Source organism: Malania oleifera, chromosome 12 (assembly GCF_029873635.1).
Source record: "Malania oleifera isolate guangnan ecotype guangnan chromosome 12, ASM2987363v1, whole genome shotgun sequence".
NCBI lineage: Eukaryota > Viridiplantae > Streptophyta > Magnoliopsida > Santalales > Ximeniaceae > Malania > Malania oleifera.
The window spans coordinates 84,777,594-84,801,007 of record NC_080428.1 but is presented as its reverse complement, the minus strand read 5'-3'; the positions used below and the strand labels follow the sequence as shown (position 1 = coordinate 84,801,007).

The 23,414-nt window shown below is 38.6% G+C and overlaps 1 protein-coding gene across 2 annotated transcripts in view; it reads left to right on the top strand.

Annotated features, from left to right (window-relative positions):
* LOC131144790 (putative callose synthase 8) overlaps nt 1-23,414 on the top strand; it is a 173,866-nt gene that overhangs the window by 34,279 nt on the left and 116,173 nt on the right. For both annotated transcript variants that reach the window (XM_058093652.1, XM_058093651.1), the window contains one exon: nt 10,811-11,139. In XM_058093652.1, the coding sequence (XP_057949635.1) occupies nt 10,811-11,139 (329 nt within the window). The remainder of the gene's footprint in view (nt 1-10,810; nt 11,140-23,414) is intronic.

The following is a 23,414-nucleotide window of genomic DNA, read 5'->3' as shown; positions in this document are numbered from 1 at the left end:
TTTATAATATATGTCATGTACAAAACCAATGACCATAATACCCTTACTAACTCTCACTTACTAACATAACTCTAAAACATAATAATAATCCTAAATGACTAAATCACCATTAACAGCTTCAATCCTGAATAAACTTAATACCAATGACTTTTTTTAAACAAAGAATCGTATTACAAGAGAAAAGAAGATGCAGCAACAAGGGAAAATAAAACGAGGATAATAAGCTGCAAGCCAAACCAAAAACAATTTATTAGGAGTAGCTACACTTTTGAAAATTCTATCATTCTAACCAAACACACCACATAATTGCCATAGCAGTGCACTGCCATAAAGCTTTCTTATCCTTGCCAAATCCCCTAAATGTAATAGTACAAAAAGCCTTCAACATGGAGGGGCAAACCCTGTTTTCACCATAACATACCAATACCTTACTCCAAATTGACAAAGTGAAGGGGCGGTGCAGAAAAAAATGTGAGTGTGTCTCCCCACTCAAGGACAGACGTGTGGCCACAGGGCCTGATTAGGTCTTCTCTTCTGAAGCAAGTCATTGATGTTGATTTTCTCTAGGATTGCAGTCCAGATAAAAGCTTTTATATTTGAGGAACTTTATCTTTCCAAATCAAAAAGTAGGGCAAGCTGTCTGCTCAGATAAAATGGACTCTCAAGGGAGTTCCTCACAAGGATCTAACCTATAAACCCTTTTATCACCCCACAAATTAACATGAAAAGAATCAAGCAAGTTGGTCAAAGGTGCCAACTCATTAATCTCGCCCCTATTGCCAATGATTTGCTTAAGAGAAGAAGACTAAGTAGGGCATTGTCTTTAGATGTGTGTATGCTTTGCCTTACTAGTGGAGGAGCTTGTGCACACTCGTTCTTAGGTTTTTTTTTTTTTTTTTCAGAGCTTGTGTAATACTTTGCTTGGTATTTTTGGAGAGAATTGTGTTTCTACTTCATGTGATAGCCTTTGTGTTGATTTTAGAGAAGAAAATAGCTCTCTTATTTTTTTTAATGATCAATGTATAGCCTGTATATAATGGAAGGAAGAAAAGCTCCTTTCACTATATTCGGTAACAAGATACTAATTACCACAAAATCAAGAAACTAGCCAAATATAGGAAACTACAAAATAGGAAACAAACTAATAGAGATATCGGGAATTTTCCAGAATCTCTTTATTCCTAAATTAACGTAGTCAACTAATAATAAAATCAAAATTGCTGCAGCGGTATCCCTGAAAATTAGGGATCAGGTATTTCCACACTCCCCTTCAAGCTAGGTGTAGATGTTAATCAAGCCAAGCTTGGTACTCAGATCATCAAAATTCTTCCTTGGTAATGCTTTAGTGAGGATATCTGCTATTTGTTGACTTGTTGGCGCGTATAGCAGACTAACTATCCCATTTTCTATCTTCTCCTTTATGAAGTCGCGATCTATTTCCACATGTTTTATCCTGTTGTGATGCATTGGATTCTTTGCAATGTTAATAGTTGATTGATTGTCACAAAATACCTTCATTGGATCAGAAGTGATGATTCCTAGTTCCCTCATTAGTCTTTCCAGCCATATTCCCTCACAAATTCCGAGTACCATAGCTCTGAACTTTGCTTCTGCATTGCTCCGAGAAACTACTGATTGTTCCTTACTTCACCATGTTACTTCGTTTCCCCACACATACGTACAATAACCAGATGTTGAACTTCGGTTAGTTATTAATCCGGCCCAGTCAGCATCAATGAACGCTTCAATATCTTTCCTTGTGTTTTTCTTGAAGTACAAGCCTGTACCTGGTGTCATTTTAAGGTACTTCAGTATCCGGATGAGAGCTTCCATATGTTCTTCAATTGGATCATTCATGAATTGACTGACTACACTAAATACTAACCGAGAACCCAATATCAGGTTTGGTGTGCGGGAGATAAATCAGCTTCCCAATAAGTCTTTGATATCTGCCTTTGTCCACTTGAACACTGTTCTTATTACCTCCAAGTTTAGTACTTGAGTCCACGGGTGTTTTAGCTGGTTTGCACCCAAGCATTCCTGTCTCTTTAAAAAGATCTAGTACATACTTCCATTGTGACACTGAAATGCCCTTTCTTGACCGGGCTACTTCCATTCCAAGGAAGTACTTTAGGCTCCCAAGATCCTTGGTTTCGAATTCTTTGGCACGTAAGGTTTTGATCTTGATCAGTTCGCCTTCATTGTCACCTGTTAAGATGATGTCGTCTACATACACAATGAGAATCACCAATTTTCCTTTGGTTGAGTGTTTGATAAACAAAATGTGATCTGCTCGACACTGGGAGTACCCATACTTCGTTGTTTTGTTGAACTTGTCAAACCAAGCTCTCGGGGATTGCTTCAGTCCATAGAGGGATTTCTTGAGCTGACATACCTTATTCATAGTTGCCTGTGTTTCAAAGCCAGGAGGAATGTCCATGTAGACTTCTTCTGTAAGGTCCCCATTGAGAAAGGCATTCTTAACATCAAGTTGGTGAAGAGGCCAGTCAAGATTGGCAGCCAATGATAGTAGTACCTGAATAGTGTTTTATTTGGCTGCTTGTGCAAACGTCTCTTGGTAGTTGATGCCATAGGATTGAGTGAACCCTTTTGCAACCAGTCGGGCTTTAAATCTATCCACACTTCCATCAGCCTTGTATTTGACGTTGAATATCCATTTACATCCTACTGGATGTTTCCCACTCGGTAGGTCTGAATCGTTCCAAGTTCCATTCTTCTTTAGTGCCTGCATTTCTTCCCATACTGCAGTCTTCCATTCCGGAATTGAAATGGCTTCTTGAATGGAGTTATGAACCTGCACTTTGTTCAAATTTGCCACAAATGTTTGGAAGCTAGGTGACAACCCTTAATAAGAGACAAAGTTGTAGATTGGATGACTGGTACATGGCCTCCTACCTTTCCTTAGAGCAATAGGACAATCAAGGTCATTAGCAATGGACTCACTAGTGATGAATTTAGAGCTAGTGTTATCTAGTGAAGTTTCATGTGTTCTTGCATTCGGGTCAAATTCTTGACTTTGCTCAGGAGGTGCTTGTTGCTTTAAATTTTCTTGAATCTTCTCCTTCCAAGAATATACAATGAATTCACCATTGGTTGTAGGTTTTGGACGTTGGACAGGAGTTAAAGGAGGTGGAAGATTTTCAGATTCTATTTTTGGTGACTGTTGTTTGAAGTAGGAGTTGGAGTAGTTGAGATAGGAGGGATGGTGACTTGTGGAATTGGGTGGTTGTTGGTTGTTGTGGCATCAATATCCCAAAGCTGGTATTCCTATATGAGTTTCTCCCCCTGAATATCAGATTTGGGTAGTAAGGTTGATGTTCAAAGAAAAAAACATCCATGGAATCGTATAGTATTTTTTGTAACCGGTGAATAGCATCTGTACCCCTTTTGGTTTGGAGAGTAAGGAATATACACTTGAGTGCTTTGGGGTCGAGTTTACTTCTGTGTTGTCGGAGGATATGGACAAACACGGAGCACCCAAATACTTTGAGTCGTATTGTTGGGACAATTCGGGTGTTGTGATAAGAGTGAAGAAGGAGTTGACAAGGTGTTTGGAAGTTTAAGACACAGGAAGGCATTCAGTTTATGAGATAAGTTGCTGTGAGTATGGCTTCCCCATAGAGGTGTTTTGGGACATGAGTGGAAAACATAAGTGATCTAGCGACCTCTAGAATGTGTCTAATTTTCCTTTCCGCAACTCCGTTTTGTTGAGGAGTATCGACACATGAACTTTGGTGTATAATGCCCTGACTTTGTAGGTAATCTCCGAGAATGTGTTTGAAGTATTCCTTTTCATTATCAGTCCTAAAGATTTTTATTTTGGTATGGAATTGGGTTTGAATCATAGTGTTGAAATTTTTGAAGATTTGCCCAACCTCTGATTTTTATTTCATGAGAAACACCCAAGTGATCCTAGTGTGATCATCTACAAATAAAATAAACCAGAGAGTCCCAGTAATACTTTTGATACGTGAAGGTCCCCAGACATCACTATGGATCATTGAGAAGGGATGGGATTTTTTATATTTTTGAATTGAATAAGGGTTATCGGCATGTTTAGCGAATTGGAAAACTTCACAGTGAAAATCTTTTGGATTTTTATTGCTGAATAATGATGGAACAAGTTTTTGAAGGTACACGAAATTTGGATGACCTAGTCTATAGTGCCATAACATAGTTGCATTATCATTATTGAAAGGAGAAACAGAAAAAGAAATTTTTGTAGACTGATTGTTTGCCTTGTCTGAATCTGCCTTGCGTGTTTGTTGTCCCGGAAGATCACAAACCTTGAGGATATAGAGCCCTGAGCACATCTTAGCATTGCCAATTGTCTTCCCCAAATTCAAGTCTTGAAATTCACACGAGTTAGGGAAGAATTTAGTAACATAGTTAAGCTCTTGAGTGAGTTTGCTAATAGAAAGTAAATTGCAATCTTAGTTTGGGACTAAGAGGACAGAGTTTAGGGTGAGGTTCTTTGATGTAACCACAGATTCTGTTCCTGTTACTCTTGAGAGAGATCCATCTGCAATTTTGACCAAAAAATTTTCATGACATGGACTATAAGTACTAAAAATCCTTGTATCTCCAGTCATGTTATTGGATGCTCCTGAATCCACAATCAACGGGCTGATTTTCTCTCTTGTTGCACTGAGAGCGTTTAAAATATTTCCTTTGTGAGCCAAGGATCTGGTTCCAATGACTGAGGTATTGGAGGATTGTTGCTGGTTGATCAATTTTTGCAAAATTTCCATTTGTTCTTTGCTGAATAGACTTTGTTCTGGCTGTGTGTGGTTCTCGTCACCAGAAGCCAAATGTCCACGGCTTTCTCTGTTATTGAATGGATGTGAGGGCTTCCAATCGGCAGGTTTTCCGTGAATCTTCCAGCAGGTCTCCTTGGTGTGACCAGTCTTTCCGGCAGTGATCGCACCAAGGTTGTCCTTTTTTCAGTCTGTTGTCTCCAGCTGGATGTTGAGGCCCTTGAACTGAGAGTGCAGATACTTCATGGCTGTGAGCCGTAGTTGGTGGTCCCATCATCACTTTCTTTCGACTCTCTTCCACGCGAACTTCTGAAAACACCTCTTGAATACCAGGTAGTAGTTTCAGCCTCATGATTCTTCCTTGAACTTCATCAAGGTCCTTGTTGAGGCCGAACAGAAACTTATACAGTCTTTTCTTTTCAATGATTTTCCATTATTTGATTCCATCTTCTGGGCTGTTCCAATCGTATTCTTCAAACATGTCTAATTGCTGCCAATTCCATGTGAGAGTGTTGAAGTATTGAATGACTATGAGATCTCCTTGGCGTAGATCGTGAAGAATACTTTCAACAGCGAACAGTTCGGATGAGTTATCAAAGCTAGAATACTTTTCTTTGGCTGTGTCCCAAATATCCTTTGCGGTTACTCTAGAATGAGATAGCTTCTTGTGGAAATAATTCTCATTAATCGTAACATAGGTACAGGTTTGTATAAATAGATGTACCGCAGAAGAATAGAAGGAAAGAACCAAGAAGGAAAGAACCAAAGATGGTAACTTCTAAGGAAACTAAATATTCTAGGATATTCACACATTTACAGCCGAGATTCTCTTAGAAAAATAGCAAAGTTGACTAAACATATTTGAAACTTTCCAATAGTTACATACAATAGGAATTTTTCTCCTATTTCATTTGCCATTGAGTTGATAAGCCAGGACATCACCATGTTGTTCTCTGACTTCCATGTTCTGTACTCTGGATCTTCTTTGCTTAGTGGGGCTGCTTCTCCGGTGCGGTAGTCATCTCTTCCCTTTCTGCAAATGAACATCCTTTCTATTTGTGACCACTGAAGATAATTCTTTCCATTGAGTTTGTGCCCTGTAATGGGCATAAGATTGCCATCTGATCCTCCATTGCTGCTTGAGGCTGAGGTTTCAGGATGGGAGGTGACTTTGGAGCAGGATTGACTTTGCTGAGCCATGATCATCCCGTTTTTTGTCATCTATCTATGGTATAGAGGTGGCTTTGATACCATGTTGACTTTAGAGAAGAAAATAATTCTCTTATTTTTTTTAATGATCAATGTACAACTTGTATATAATGGAAGGAAGAAAAGTTCCTCTCACTATATTCGATAACAAGATACAAATTACCACAAAATCAGGAAACTAGCCAAATATAGGAAACTACAAAATAGTAAACAAACTAATAGAGATATCAAGAATTTTCCAGAATCTCTTTATTCCTAAATTAACCTAGTCAACTAAAAATAAAATCAGAATTGCTGCAGCTGTATTCCTGAAAATCAGGGATCGGTATTTCCACATTTTGTCTTCTTTATTTAAAGGTTTTGGAGAGGATAAGGTCAGGAAAGCCCTTTAGAGGTCTAAAATTATGCCATTATTTGGTGCTTATGGTTGGAGAAGAATGTAATCTTCACGAGGATTGTTACTCACTCACTTCTCCCTTGCTGGTATGTTGTAAGGTGGTCTTAGTAGAATATATGCTAAAAGTGATCTAGAGTCTTGACTAAGGCTTAGTTTGGCCCTCCTGTGGCTAATGAAAAGGACCTAATTTAGGTTGTTGTAAAAATTGTTTGGCAGCTCGTAAAAAGCAGTTACTGAAAAGAAAATACAGATCCTGAGTATACCATGAAAAATTTTAAAGTAATTAAACATTCTAAAATTACCGAAATGGATATGCCATTTTGGAAATTTAAATAATGATTGGTTAATTTTGTATTTTTTGGAAAAAGACGATAGGAACACCTATGGATTGGGATAATCATTTGAAAAAGGGTCAGCTTTTATCTTGTAAAAGCTTCAAATTCATAACTTTCATTTCTCTCTTTTCTATTGAATTCTTTCTTATTCAAGAAAAAAAAACTCCCAAAAAAATGTTAAATGTTAGCTTCTTAGAAGCTCCAAGAATTGTTTACCAAATGTGTTTGCACCCAGCTTTTAAAAGGAGAAATCCATCTTAGAAGAGGGACCAAACTAACCCTAAGTGGTTCAATGGGGGAAAATCAGTATCCAATGAGGTCCAGAATTGGAGCCTAAATTCTTACTGGAGTCCATGCATTTTCGTATTAAAATTGTACAGGCGTGATATTTCAAAGTGAAAATGTTCTAATTTATTAGCAAACTGTTCTTGTTTTATATGAATATCCATGCAGCATGGGCAAAAGGTGCATGTGTTGGAAAGTTTCAAATCTCTTTAGTCAACTTTCCTATTTTTTTTAAGAGAATCTCGGCTGTAAATGTGTGAATATCCTAGAATATTTAGTTTCCTTAGAAGTTAGCATCTTTGGTTGTTTCCTTCTTGGTTCTTTCCTTCTTTTCTTCTGCTGTACATCTATTTATACAGACCTGTACGGCAGTACCTATGTTACGATTAATGAGAATTATTTCCACAAGAAGCTTTCTCATTCTAGATGGTATCAGAGCTAGGTCTGGCTCTTGGCCTTGTGTAAACCCTAGTTTCCCTTCGCGGCTCCAATCTGACCTTAATCTCTATAGGGTTTTCTTCCTTGTTCAACTCTACCCTAATCTCTTCTGTTGCTGTAGCCATGGCTGAAACCAAACCTGAAACCAGACCTACCCATTCTGAACCTTACTCTGTCCAAATTACCAATATACGATTGCATGACGCCAACTTCCTGCGGTGGTCACAATCTGTCAGGATGTATATTCTTTGAAGAGGGAAGATAAGATACTTGACTGGTGAAGCTAAGGAGCCTGAGAAGACAGACCCATCTTATGCTATATGGGATGCTGAAAATTCCATGATGATGGCATGGCTCGTGAATGTTATGGATGAAGAGATTAGTGCTAATTACATGTTCTATTCTACTGCAAAGGAACTCTGGAACAATGTGAATCAGATGTACTCTGACCTTGGGAATTACTCTCAGATTTATGAACTGCAGCAGAAGATCAGCAATACTTATCAAGGAGACGGCAGTGTAACAAGTTATTTCAATGTTCTTAAGGGTCTATGGCAAGATCTGGATTAATTCAATGATTATGAATGGAAAAATCCTGCTGATTGCAATCACAAAAAAGAAGATGGTGGAGAATGCAAGAATTTTTAAATTCTTGGCTGGACTTAATGATGAGTTTGATGAAGTAAGGGGAAGAAAAAGGAGGATGAGACTGTACCACACATACTTTTTCTTCTTCAGATCCTTGTTTTGATAATTCTTCTGATCTTGACCTGCCCGTTGAACTTAGGAAAGGAGTTAGAACCTGTACCACACATACTATTTCCAACCATCTATCCTATCATAGACTCTCCGATTCTCAGAAGGCCTTTACTTCAAATGTTTCTCATCTGTTTATTCGTAGAACCATTCAGGAAGCACTAGATCACCCGGAATGGAGATTGGATGTTCAAGACGAGATGGATGCACTAGTTGCTAACGACACTTGGGAAATTGGTGACCTACCGGAGGGGAGGAAGACTATTGGCTGTAAATGGGTATTTACAGTAAAATTCAAGGTTGATGGGAGTATAGAAAGGTACAAAGTAAGACTTGTGGCGAATGGGTTCACTCAAACATATGGAATTGACTACGACGAAACATTTGCTCCTGTAGCCAAGATGAACTTAGTCTGTGTGTTGCTCTCTCTAGCAGCTCACTCTAATTGGCCCTTATATCAACTAGATGTGAAGAATGCCTCCTTAAATGGAGACTTGGAGGAGGAAGTCTTTATGGATCTACCGCTAGGATTTCAAGGGAAAGGTGGCAAAGGCAAGGTGTGCAGATTGAGGAAATCATTGTATGGACTTAAAACAATCTCCTAGAGCTTGGTTTGAACGCTTTGGGAAGGTAGTAAAGAGTCATGGCTACAGCCAAGGTCAAGCCGATCATACTCTGTTTTATAGAGCTATGAGTGAAGGTAAAATGGCTGTCCTTATTGCCTATGTAGATTGTGTAATTCTGACAGGTGATAATAGCAATGAGCTAGAGAGGTTAAAGAAGATCCTTGCTCAGGAATTTAAGACTTAAGACTTAGGAAAGTTGAAGTATTTTCTTGGTATGGAATTTGCAAGGTCAAAGAAAGGAATTTTTGTTTCCCAACGCAAGTATGTGCTTGATTTACTTGGAGAAATAGGTCTGCTGGGGTGTAAAGCAGTAGAAACACCTGTACAGCCGAACATAAAACTCCAACCTGCTAAGGCTGAAGAAGTGATCAACAGAGAGCAATACCAAAGATTGGTAGGGAAACTCCTTTATCTCTCATATACACATCCTGTCATAGCCTTTGCAACAAGCGAGGTAAGTCAATTTATGCACTCTTCAAGGCCCGAGCATTTTGATGCTGTGTACAGGATTCTAAGGTACCTAAAAGGGACTCCAGGTAAAGGTTACTTATTTGGAGGATATGAGAATTTACAAGTTGAAGTATACACTGATGTAGATTGGGCTGGTAGTATCACTGATAGAAGATCAACTTCTGGCTATTGCACTTTTGTTGGAGGAAACCTAGTAACATGGCGCAGCAAGAAACAAAATGTCGTGGCAAGGAGTTGTGCAGAGGCAGAATTTAGGGCTGTTGCTCATGGAATTTGTGAAGCACTATGGATCAAAAGGTTGCTCGAAGAATTAAAGATTACTAATTCACTACCAATGAAACTGTATTGTGACAATAAAGCTGCAATAGCTATCGCTCACAATCCAGTTCTTCATGATAGAACTAAACATGTGGAGGTAGACAAGAATTTTATCAAGGAGAAAATAGATGAGGGAGTAATCTGTCTGCCATATATCTCGACAACTGAGCAAGCAGTTGACATACTGACAAAGGGACTGCCGAAGAAACAGTTTGAAAACTTCATTAGCAAGCTGGCCATGGAAGATATCTTCAAGCCAGCTTGAGGGGGAGTGTTGGAAAGTTTCAAATCTGTTTAGTCTGCTTTCCTATTTTTCTAAGAGAATCTCAGCTGTAAATGTGTGATTATCCTAGAATATTTAGTTTCCTTAGAAGTTAGCGTCTTTGGTTCTTTTCTTGTTGGTTCCTTCCTTCTATTCTTCTGCTGTACTCTATTTATACGGACCTGTACCTATATTATGATTAATGAGAATTATTTCCACAAGAAGCTATCTCATTCTAGAGCATGCATCTCTTTTCATTGTTGCTATGTGTAGAAGGAGAGTTCTACGCTTTTGTTAGAAATTGTGGTGGATCATCTACACAAATTCAACAATCTTGTGCCATGCGATAGTTTCATTATGGCGAATTCAAATTGTTAGTGGGAAAGTGACATTATGGCGAATTCAAATTGTTAGTAGGTAAGTGACATTTTCTTATTAAGATTGTACAGGCGAGATATTTCAAGATGGAAAATGTTTTAATTTATTAGCAAACTGTTCCTTTTTTATATGAATATCCCTGCAGCCTGGGAAAAAAGGTGCATGCATCTCTTTTCATTGTTGCTATGTGTAGAAGGAGAGTTCGAGGCCTTTTGTTAGAAAATGTGGTGGAACATCTGCACAAATTTAACAATCTTGTGCCATGCGATAGTTTCATTATGGCGAATTGGAATTGTTAGTAGGGAAGTGACATTTTTGGAGATACCTAATTGTTTTCCTTCTGAATATTGGAATGCAGTTGTTAATTAGATTTTTTTTTTCTAATGACTACATGTTTCTTTTGTTTTCTAAATTGCTAGTTCTTGTCTATTGTTGTATTAATTTATCCCCGCCCCCCGGGGGGGTGCCCTGGCAGCAGTTACACACACACAAAAGAAAAAAAGAATAACACTGTGCATGAAACCTAATAGCAATTTAAGAGGACATTTGTTTTGCAGCTATTCTTGACATTTCTTTTACATGGAAAGCCAGACAAATGATGGACTTCTCTCAAATCCTTAAATTTGTGCTGAAGTTGGTTCTTGCAGCAATATGGACTGTAATTCTTCCCATATATTATTTTAATTCTGGAAGAAAGTATACTTGTCAATCTGCACAATATGGGAGATGGATTCGAGAGTGGTGCTTTTCTTCATATATGGTTGCTGTTATGATTTACTTGACGACTAATGCAGTTGAAATGGTGCTATTTTTCATTCCTTCCGTTAGAAGATACATTGAAACGTCAAATTTCTGGATATGTTCAATTTTATCTTGGTGGACACAGGTAAGATCCCTTTTACTGATTTACCATTGCTTTATAATGCCATTTGGATTAAAGAAATTGTGAGCCTGTGGTTTAATTCTGAATGTTGCACCACAAGGAATGTTTACAAGTGATCTGGTATAGCAGACTGCTGCATTTTTTTTCTGAAACTAGAAGGCATGAGTGGGTAAATGATAGTGAAAAGGCATATGCTTATTTATACCTCTCTGTGTATGTGTATGTTTGTGCTGTATATATATTTGTGCGCAGATGGATTAAGCTACATGAAATGTTTAGAAGTGATCTGGTATGGGCATATGGCAGACTGCTTTTCTTTTTGAATCTTGAAGGCATGAGCTGGTAAAGGACAGTTGGTTTATACCTGTCTGTGTATGTGTATGTGTATGTATTGTGTATGTGGGATATACATTCATTTTTGTTGTCCCTGTGTTTCTTTTTTTTCTCTTTACTATTATTTTCCTTCTGAGATTCCAGTTTTACTGTTTCTGTTTTAAAATATTTCCACCTTCTGTTTTCTTCTATCTATGTTTTTTTCCCCCCTCGTTGTTGGGAAATAATGATGCATTGGAGCAACTAAAATTATTCATCCTCTCATTACATATTTTAAATAATAATAAGAATCTATACATTGCATATTGACCTCTCACAGTCAAGTGATGATGATTATGATGATAATAATGATATGGTTCTCAAACACTCCTTTGTTTTATTTTCTGAGATTCTAGTTTGAGATTTTTCACATATCAGTGTTTTAAATCTTGTTAACACAATAGTAAATAGATATGTGACAACGCCGCGTTGTAGAAGTTAATACCGTAATGTTTAATGCCATTGATCTTTGTAAAAATCCTAACCATAAAAGGTACAATAAAATATCCCAGATATGCAGTTTTTAAAATCTTAGGATATTTAAAATATAATGAACTCCCATAGAAAGATGAGCATTCATGTTAAGAATTCTCAAGAGTTTTTATCCTAACAACCCAAATTTTCCCAAAACCTGAATAAAGGATGAAGAAATAAAAAATAAATACGGAGGCAGTAATTAAATCTAAATAAAACGCAATACTAACATTATTGAATTTTAATTTTAAAAATAAAATTCTCAGTTCCATTTTAGAGATTTAGTTTGAGTGACTGATTCTACCAATTAATTTTGATGAATCAAGAATAAACTAGGCTGTGGAATGAGGGATATTGCATAAAAAAGCCGAATCATGAAAGGTACTAATATATTGCATATTCAGAATATCATCATGCCTATTTTATTAAGTTACTGATGATGTGTTAGCTGGTATTTTGAAAATTTGGTACGCATTTAAGGTATTGGTCCAAGGTTATGCATATTTGTTCTTTGATATTATCCTCAATGAAACATATTTTGATTATGTGTTTGGTATTGACTTTGAGGATGGGATGTGTAAAAGTGATAAGATCTTTTCTTTTCCAGTAATGTTAATGTTTGAAGGTAAGCAGGAGAATGTAGTTTGTTGCTTATTTCTGTCAAGGGGTTGATACACATTGTTGGCTAACAGCCTAACAGCTTAATCTTTTAGGTAAAGTGGTAATCTAGCGCAGTATCAGAGCCATGGTTGCCAGGAGGTCCTGGGTTCTAGTCTTGTCACCCGTGTTTATTGTAAGTTTGTTAAAAAACTCTCTGTTACAGCTTATGCAGTTCTTAAGCACCTACAGGTAAGCAATGTTACAGCAGCACATACATGTAAGCAAGGTTGCAGCTTATTCAACACATTTGTGGCAGGTTGAGTTGTTACATTTGGTACTAGATCTGGATCTCCTCTAGTATACTGTGGATTTAGGCAAGTCTATCACTGGCTTATTGAGTCCTTAAAATAGATGAAGCAGTAAGTATGTTGTTGAGGCTGGCTGGAAGATGGGCCTGCTGGGCAAGGGTATGGTGATGAGTGACATGTGACAGGCCTTCAGATGAGCAGGTGAACAAGCATTTTGAATCTTAATTTTCACCTTTGGTTGTCCATTACACTTAGGGTAGTAGGGAGTAGACTTCACGTGACCGAAATCACAGCAAGATACCTTGAGCTGATGAAGGGAATACCATTGCTGAAGAGGATGCATTTTGGAACTCCAAACCAACAAATGATATGCTCCTCGATGAATTGACGCTCTAGCTTGTGTCCTTCTTTAATGGTATAGCCTCCACCCATTTGTTAAAGCATTCAATGGTGGGGGTTTATAGGTCTTGTCAAATCACTATTGTGGAGAGGATGTATGGTTACCAAGTTGTGGAGTGCAACTGCTGGAACGTGGATGACATTATCATCATGTTGGCTAGGCATGCACATTCTACTGTGGCTAGAAGAATCCTTCTACATGGTGGGCTTATAGCAGGCAATATCTGAATGCCATTAGACTCTCTTTCCTTCCTGTTGTTCTTCACACACACTTGAATGCACCTATTCCATGAAATGGTCTGCTTTCGGCACAGGAAAAAGACCTTGAAAATTGTCCCAAGAAAAAGATATTTGGTGAAGCTGTTTGTCTTGCAAAGAACTCCACTAGACCTTATTTTTAATAGCATGGGTATCTTCACCATCACTGGGTTTTATTCTGTTCTAAAGGAGATCAATGTATGAGCAGTGTTAGTCCTGAACAATGAAATTACACTCCTTGAGGACCTGGAGGTTTTGCAGAGTTCGCACATGAGCTTTGGAGTTGAGAGGCATCCTTAACCATGGCAGGCTAGATTTACCCAGCCCTTTGAAGTGAATGGTAGAGGGATGGACCTTCTTCTCTGCACCAATGCTGATGCCCTCACTTCAACCCTACCTAAGCTTCTTGAGAGGAAACATGCTTGGATAGCACCCCATTAACCCCTGGTGATAGAGGATATCTTTGTATGTGTTTGAAGGTTTGTTGAGATCAAATTCCCCATTCATCAACAATACGATTAGAGTTACCAAGGATACACAAATCTTGGATTTTGATTGTCCAAGTACAAAAGCCTCATAGTCAATGGCTTCAAACTCGTTATTTGTGTTGATAAATTTTTAATAATTAGAGAACCCACAAAAAATTTAGGTCCCTTGTTCTATTTATAATATATCTCATGTACAACAAGGGGCAATAATACCCTCACCAAGACATAGTGGTGGGTTGCTCCCCCTCAACCTGGAGCATATATATATTATATGCTCTTAGCTCGTTACAAATGAAAACTGAACCCGACCACCCCAAGGGCTTAATAAAATGAATAAGATAATTTATATTTAGACTTCAGTTGAGCGGCTGTATGGAGCATTGTAGTCCTCGTCCAACAAAGGATATTCTCAGATAGTAGCACAAGAAAATCTAAAACTTGCTGTTGACCTCTCACTTCAAGGAGAGAGGGAAGTTGCAAATAATGTAGAATCTTTAGATATGGAAGAAGCGGTTAAAAAGAATGAGATTATTCAAAACTTTGGGAAAAATATAGCGCAAATCTTTGTGAGGCCAAATAGCGGTGTATTTTGCAAGACTTCGATATTGAATTGGTAGACTTGTTAGAGGATACTAATGGTTTGATTTTGGAACAGATTCAGGAATTTGAGGATGTATGTATGAGCTCTTCTCAGTCGAAATATTTGGATGTATTTGATATTCTTGAATGTCTAAGAAAGGGTGGTAGCAAAATCATAAGGCAGGAGACTACCTCTCAAGAAATAGAGAATGGTTTAATCTATTCAGGTCAATTGGAAAGTTACAATAAGAGAATGAGGGTGAAGAGTTGGCTAAGGGTGTCAAGTCAGTAATGATATCACAATAGTCAGACAGAGATTGCTTTCACCCACCTCCTAAAATTGCTTAAGCAAGTATTAATCTCATTAATTACAATTATGATCATTTGATAGTCTTAAATGTTGAGGGGCTTATGCCTTCTAGTATTGGTTTTGGCCTTGGGTTTATTTGTTCTCCTAGGAGTAATTCTATTAATCCTTCTTGTGATGTTGGGGGGTTTCTTTTTGGGATGGGAGATCTTTTTATGGAGGACCTTGGCCCGTCTAGAATTAGCGAAGGTATTCTACCCTTTCCTACCCAACCTGTTCTTTCTTTGGAAACTTTTTGCCTTAAGGAGGACTTTAATTGGAGGAGGAAGGGTTGTGAGTTTAGTTGTAAGGGCGGCGAGAGAGAAAATCTTGACACTATTAAAATCCTCTGGTATCTAAGGTTAAAGCTCTTAAATAATGTTGGAAACCTGGTGAAGGTAGGCCTAAGTCCTAGGTATTATGAAATAAGAAAAAGAAAGTCTAGAAAGAACTTAAAAATCTGGTTTCTTATATTACTTATGAGTGCAAAAAAGGGGTTTCCTAGAGCAGTAAGTGAGTTAAATTACGAAGCTTGTTAGTTGGATCTAAGAGGACTAGGGGGGTTTAGGAAGAGGAGTTTGATAAAGGAAGTGTTGGACAAATACTCTCAGATATTGTCCTTATTTAGGAGACTAAACTAGAAGAGGTTGATTTGGAGGGGGGGTTGTTAGGAATATATAGGGGTGTGCAGAAGGGAGTGGGAATTCTTACCCTTGTGCAGTGCTTCTGGTGGCATCCTAGTTATGTGGGATTCTCAAACCAAGTTGGGCATTTTGTTTGGTTATTTCTCCTTTTTCTATGTTATTTTGTTGCGAGAAGGAGGGGTCAATGGTGGGTTTCTTATGTGTATGGGCCTACTAGACTAACCCTAAAGAGTTCTTTTGGGGAAGAGTTGTACTATGTCTTTGGTTTTTGTTCCCCTAGGTGGATTATGGGAGGTGATTTTAATGCAATGAGATTTCCCAACAAGAAGAAAGAGGGTGGTAGAGTAACAACTAGCATGCAGAATTTTGATTTGCTTATTAGGGATTGTGGTTTAAAAGATATTCCCTTGGGGAATGAGTGGGAGGATGAGTTTCCGAACCTTTCTCATTGTGTTCTTCCTAGGACTACGTCTGACCATTTTCCAATCCTGTTGAAATCTAGAAAGGTTCTTGGGGTCCCACGCTTTTTAGATTTGAGAATATGTGGTTGGATCATGCAGCCTTCAAGCCTTCGGTCAATGATTCTAGGGCAGAGAAATTGGAAAGGGGTTGGGGTGGCTTCTGTTTCATGGGAAAGTTGAAATGCCTGAAGTACAAGTTGAAAGTTTGAAATAAGAAGGTGATTGGTGACATCAGAATTAGAAAATGGAAAAGGAAGTAAGAATTTGATTAGGGAGTTAGATGTGGGGGATGGAATAGTGTCTAATAATCAATGTCACATTGCTTTTGTTATTACTGGAACTTGTATTTGGAGGAGGATCACGACAAGCTAATGATAGAGGGATTAGGCTAGAATCCTATATCTGCTGTCAGATGCGTTGGTTAAAGAGACCTTTCGATGAGGAGGAAGTTAGGGGGGTGGTTTTTGAGATGGAAGGGGATAAAGCTCCAGGTCCAGTTGGTTTTAATCTTGCTTTCTTTCAAGAGTGTTGGAATATAGTAAAGGAGTATGAGCTGGAAGTTTTTAGCGTGTTCAGTAGATGTGTTGCTTATAGTGACCTTTTGATGAGGAGGAAGTTATGGGGGTGGTTTTTGGGATGGTCCAGGTCCAGATGGTTTTAATATTGCTTTCTTTCAAGAGTGTTGGGATATAGTAAAGGAGGATTTGTTGAAAGTTTTTAGCGAGTTATATGAAAATAGAGTCCTTAGTAAGAGTATTAATTCCTCCTTTATAGTATTTGTTCTGAGGAAATCTATTTCTATTAAAGCGGATGACTTTAGACCTATTATTCTTGTTATTATTAGTAAAGTCTTAGCTAATAGGTTGAGCGTGGTGCTTGATGATACCATCTCTAGCGCTCAAAGCACGTTTGTTTTGGGGGGTGGGGGGGGGGGGGGGTGGGTGCAGACAATGGATGCTATTTTAGTTGCTAATGAGGTGGTGTAGGATATCTGTAGGAATAAGAAGAGGGGGTTCATATTTAAAATATATTTTGAGAAACCCTACGATAAAGTGAGTTAGAGTTCCTTGGATAGAGTTTTTAGGAGAAAGGGTTTTGGTGTGCGTTGGCATCATTGGATTAGGGGTCGTTTGTCTAATGTGTGTTTTTTCAGTAATTTTGAATGGTGAGCCTAAATCTTGGTTTGCTGCTTTGAGGGGTATTAGACAAGGAGGCCCTTTATCCCCTTTTTTTGTTTGTCCTTGTAGCAGATGTTTTGATAGGTTGGTGGATAGGGCGGTGGGGAGGGGTTTGGTTAGAAATCTTGAAGTGGGGAGAGAGGGTGTGGTGGTTTTGCACCTCCAATTTTCTGATGACACCATCTTCTTTGTAGACAATCACAAAATAAAGCCGTTTTATTTTTTGTTGGTGAATTGAGTAGTCCTTTGGTTTTTTGGAATCTTCATTTTAGGAGACCTCTGAACGATAGGGAGATGGTGGAATGGTCATCTTTGTTGTCTTTATTGAGTTGGAGTGACCTTTCTTTGGGGAGGGATGTTCATTCTTGGTCTTTGGACCAGTTAGGTGTGTTTTCATGCAAATCTTTTTTTGAATTTTTGATTTTGTTCCAACTCTTGTTTCTTGCTATACTATACTATGTGGAAGGCTAAGGTTCCCTTTAAAGTAAATTCTTTCACTTGGTTGGTTGTGCTCTATAAGATAAATACTAATAACTTGTTGCAAATTAAGAGACCTATGAAGGCTCTCTCTCTCCCAATGTATGTGTGCTTTGTTACAAGAACTCGAGACAACTTCTCACCTTCTTTTGCAATGTGAATTTGCTTGGAATATTTGGAATATCTTTTTGGCATTATGGGAGAAATCTAGGTTTGTCCTCCCTCGGTGGAAGACTTTTTAGAAATATCCTTTGCAGGCTTTGGTAGAAGAAAGGACAGGGCAACTTTATGGAAGTGTTGCTTTTCTCAATATTATGGGGTTTATGGATGAAATGCAATACTCAGATTTTTTCTGGGAAAAAAATTAAACCAGATGCTAGTTTGGGAAGAAAATAAATATTTGGCCTCCTTGTGGTGTGTCGAGTATGGACTTTTTAAAGTGGCAAGATTTTAGGAGTTTCAAAGAGGTTGGAGGAGCACGTTGAGTGGATGATTTTTTTTCTTGGGCATTTTTTTATGTTTTTTGTTAAGTCTTGGAGATTCTCAGTTTATCTTGGGAGATTTCTTACTCTCCTTCTTGTAAATTATCTTTCTATTAATGATATCTTCATTTTCTATAAAAAAAAAGAAATAGGAATAGCGGTTTGATCAACTCAATTGAATAATTGGGTAAAATGGAAGACCTAATGACAATGATAGGTTTCTTCCTCTATTTATAATATATATCAAGTACGTATCAATGATTACAATACCATTACATACTCTCCTATTAACATAATGCTAACACACTAATAATACTAAATGACTAAAATAACCACCAACACTCCCTTTCATGTTGGAACATATATATCATATGTTCCTAGCGTGTTATAAACGAATGTAACACGAGCACCTCCCAAGGCTTTAGTAAAAAAATCAGCAAGCTGCAAATCAGACTTCAAATGAGTGGTGCTAATGAGCTTTTGCACAAGTTTTTCCCAAACAAGGTGGTAATTAACTTCAATGTGTTTTGTCTGCTCATGGAAGACAGGGTTGGACACAATATGAATGGCAGCTTGATTATCACACATCAATTCCATTGATCGAAATTGTGGAAACTCAGTTCTTCCAACATGTTTTTCAGCCAAACAAGTTCGCATGTAGTATGAGCCATGGCCTTATACCAGATTCAACACTTGACTTGGCCACCGCAATTGTTTCTTACTCCTCCAAGAAACCAAATTACCACTAACTAAGATACAATACCTGGTTGTTGATCTTTTGTCGGAAGGTGACTGGCCTAATCTGCATTCGTATATCCCTAAATAGGAGTTTGACCTTGATCTTGATATAAAAGACCTCTCCAAGGTTAAAATTATTGCATCCCAGTCACTTGCTCCCGGAGAATCCAGAAACTGACTCACAACACTTGTTGCAAAAGATTTGTTTGGTATATAATTCAGCTTTTCAACATGTCTCTGGTATTGTCTTTGGGGTAGGCAACAAATCACCCATATCTAGCAATAGGATACTATTAGGATCCATAGGTGTATCAACTGATTTGGATCCTAACATCCTAATCTTATCTAAAGGATCAAGAACATACTTCCTTTGTGACAAGATAGTAGCCATACAAGATATTGATACATCTCTACCTAAGAAGTACTTTAGTGGTCCCAAATCCTTGATATGAAAAATCTTGTCAGATGGAGTATGGGGATAAAATCGACCAAACTATGCTCTGGGAGACCGTTTTAAACCATATAAGGACTTCTTGAGCCACATACTAAGCCTAATTCCCCTTGAGCAACATAATTAGGTGGTTGCTCCATATAGACCTCCTCTTAAAGATCACCATGTAGGAAAACATTCTTCACATCTAACTAATGTAGAGAACAATGACTTGTAGTGGCTAAGGAGATGACCAAATGTATTGAAGCAAGTTTGGTGACAGGGGAGAATGTGTTTGAATTGTCCAAACCATACCCCTGAGTATATTCCTTAGCAACAAGGCGGACCCTCAATCGAGTCACAAAACCATTTGGATTGACCTTCATAGTGTACAGCCAAGGACAACCAACTATAGACTTATTAGGAGGAAGAGGTATTGTCGAAATCCAGCAGTGTGAACGACGGCCACGGGTTTTGAATGATGGCCAAGAGTGTGAACGACAGCCACGGTTGGTGAATGACGGCCACCTACCATGATAGGTGAGCCACCGCCACCTACCATGGTGGGTGAGCCACCACCACCTACCATGAAATCTTGCCACAAGCCAGAGGCTATAAAATGAGACCCCCCACCGAAGCTTAAAAATACATCTCAACTGCAAGTTGCGTCCTCTTTTGTTTTTCCATATTTTATTCTCTGTGTACATGTTAAATAGGGACCCGAGTATGTAAAGAATACACAATTGAATATACAATTGATTCATTCTCATTCTCTACATGGTATCAATGGTATCAGAGCTAGGAGATTAAACCTAGCTATCAATGGTGGAAACCGTCGGCCAAAGCAGAGGTTTGATGATCTCTGAATCTCACGAGGGTGAGAACAAAGCTATCTCCACCATGGGCTCAACAGGACTCGACAACTCGTCCTTTCAGTTCACGGTGGAGAATATGAATGGCAAGAATTTTCGAGAATGGGCGCAATCGATCAAAATTGTGATCGATGGCAAGGGAAAGTTCAGATTTCTTACCGGCGAGACACGTAGACCTGCCCCAACCGAAGCTGCCGCCCTTTAGTATTGGAAATCGGAGGACTCCATGGTCATAGTGTGGTTGGTGAACTCCATGAAGCCGTTGATCGGGAGGACTTATCTCTTCCTGCCATTGACGAAGGAAGTCTGGGATGCCGTCCGTGAGACCTACTCCAACGCTGAGAACTCCTCCCAAATCTTCGAGCTTATGACGCGACTATGGTAGATGAAGCAGGGAGAAGGGGATGTTACAGATTACTATATGGAGATGACTACTCTTTGGCGGGAACTCGATCTGAGTTTCGAGGAAGAGTGGGAATGCTCGGGAGATAGTGTCTGATATAAAAAAAAAACGACTCGAAAATGAACGGGTGTTTGGGTTTCCTGCTGGTTTAAATCGAGCCCTTGATGATGTCCGTGGAGGAATTCTGGGTCATCGTCCCTTACCTTCAACACGCAAAGTTTTCCTAGAAGTGAGACGAGAAGAAAGTAGGCGTAAGGTGATGTTGAAGGAGACAGTCTCTAGTGGCCACACTAAGGAGACGTGTTGGGAGATACACGGGAAACTAGTTGACTAGAAGCCATGGCAAGGCAACAAAAATCGGGGCTACCAAGCCACGGTTGATAATCAAGCCGAGAGACCTCAAGGGGAGAAAAGCAGTAATAGTTCAAATTCAAGCGGTGCATTTAACTCTAAGAAGTTGGAACAACTCTACAAGATGTTCTCTACCTTTCAGACTTCAAGTCAGTCTTCCACAAATATTTCTTCGGGTTCTTTAGCCCAAAGAGGTAATTTTTTGCAAGCCTTGAGTATAACCTCTAGATCCAAAACTTCCTTGAATTATTGATTCTGGTGCCTCTAACCACATGATCGATGCCTATCATCTTTTCTCATCATATTCACCCTGTGCTGGAAATTTGAAAGTTAGAATTACAGATGGATCACTCTCGTCTGTCGCAGGCAAAGGGAATATCTGACTCTCTGACTCCATCATACTAGAGTCCTTTCTTCATGTTCCTAATTTATCCTGTAACTTACTATCCATTAGCTAGTTAACTAAGAATTCCAATTGTTTTGCTAAATTTCTTCCTTCTCATTGTGTTTTTCAGGACCTATCATCGGTGAAGACGATTGGCAGTGCTAAGGAGTGTGAGGGCTCTACTACTTTGAGGAGGCTAATGTGAATGGACAACATCAAATTGCTATCTGTGATTCTACATCTGTTCCTAAGGATAGTGATAATTTGTTATGGCATTTTAGAAAGGGTCATCCCAATTTCCAGTATTTGAGACAATTATTTTCTTCCATTTGTTTGAATAAAACATCATTTGATTTTCAATGTGAGATTTATGAAATTGCAAAACATCAACGTACTTCTTTCCCAAAGTCGAAATACAAACCAACCTCACCGTTTACTATGATTCATAGTGATGGGTCCATCTAGCACTCTCAATTGTACCCACACAAAATGGTTTGTTACTTTTATTGATGACCACACTCGTATTTGTTGGGTATACTTGTTGAAAGACAAAATTGAAGTGCGTTCTGTGTTTATCAATTTTCATTCCATGATTCAAACACAATTTCACACAAAAATTCAAATTATGCATACAGATAATGGCACAAAATATTTTAATCGTATTATGAGAATTTATCTCCAAGAACATGGAATAATTCATCAAAGTTCTTGTGTTGACACCCCCCTAACAAAATGAGGTTGCTGAACGAAGAAATAGACATATCCTTGAAGTAGCTCGTGCATTGCTGTTTACTACCAATATGCCAAAAATGTTTTGGGGTGATGCCATTCTCACAGCTACATATCTCATTAATAGAATGCCTAGTCGAGTTCTCTATTTTGCCTCACCCCTTAAAAAATTCTAGGCATTTTTTAAAAACTCTTGTCTCAGCTCAAATCTCTCTCTCAAAGTGTTTGGTTGTACTGCTTTTGCCTATATACGTCATCGACATAAACTTGATGCATGCGCCCTCAAGTGTGTCTTTCTTTGATATTCTCCTACCCAAAAAGGGTACAAATGTTATGATCTTGCAACAAAAGGGTATTTGTTAGTCTTGATGTTACTTTCTTTGAAACTACTCCTTACTTCCAAAAGCCCTCGCTTTAGAGGGAGACTTTGAGTAGTAAAGAAGCTCAAGTTTTGGGCTTCAATACCTTTATTACTGAACCTGAGCATGTCCCAAACACTGAACCTATCCCAAACATTGAGCCTGTCTTGAAAAGTGCATCTAATCTGCCAAATACAAAAGAAAACTTCAATTCAGGGGGACATGCTGGAAAACAATATAACAAGGAGATACTTGTCTACTTAGGAAAGCCAAAATTAAAGGACACGGAGAATCTCATACCTGAGGTACCAAAAGAGTCGGAACCAGTGATAGATCCAAGCAACCATGAGTCTTCATCCACTCCTGATTAGGTAATGTCTTCAAGTAATCTTGGGTCCTCCTTTGATAAACCTGCACAAGTTGATCACAATTTACCCATTGCTCTCATAAAACAAACTCGGTCATGTACTCTCCATCCCATTTCCAAATTCATGTCTTACAATACTTTGTCTAGAGGGTGTCGTGCTTTTACCTCTAATCTTGACAGGATAAAAATTCCAAAGAATATGTGGGAAGCCCTTGAGATCCTTGAATGGAGAGAGGCAGTTATGGAAGAAATCCGAGCCTTGGAAAAAAATGTAGTGTGGGATGTGATGAATCTATCGAGAGGGAAGAAACCAGTGGGTTGCAAATGGGCGTTTACTGTGAAATACAAAGATGATGGGACAGTGGAACAGTACAAAGCCCACCTTGTTGCAAAAGAGTTTACTAAAACCTATGGCATTGACTACACAAAGACTTTTGCACCTGTGGCAAAACTGAATACCGTCCGAGTTCTCCTAGCCTTGGCAACCAACCTGGATTGGCCACTCCAGCAACTTGACATCAAGAATGCTTTTTTGAATGGCGAATTAGAAGAAGAAGTCTTCATGACAATACCACCCT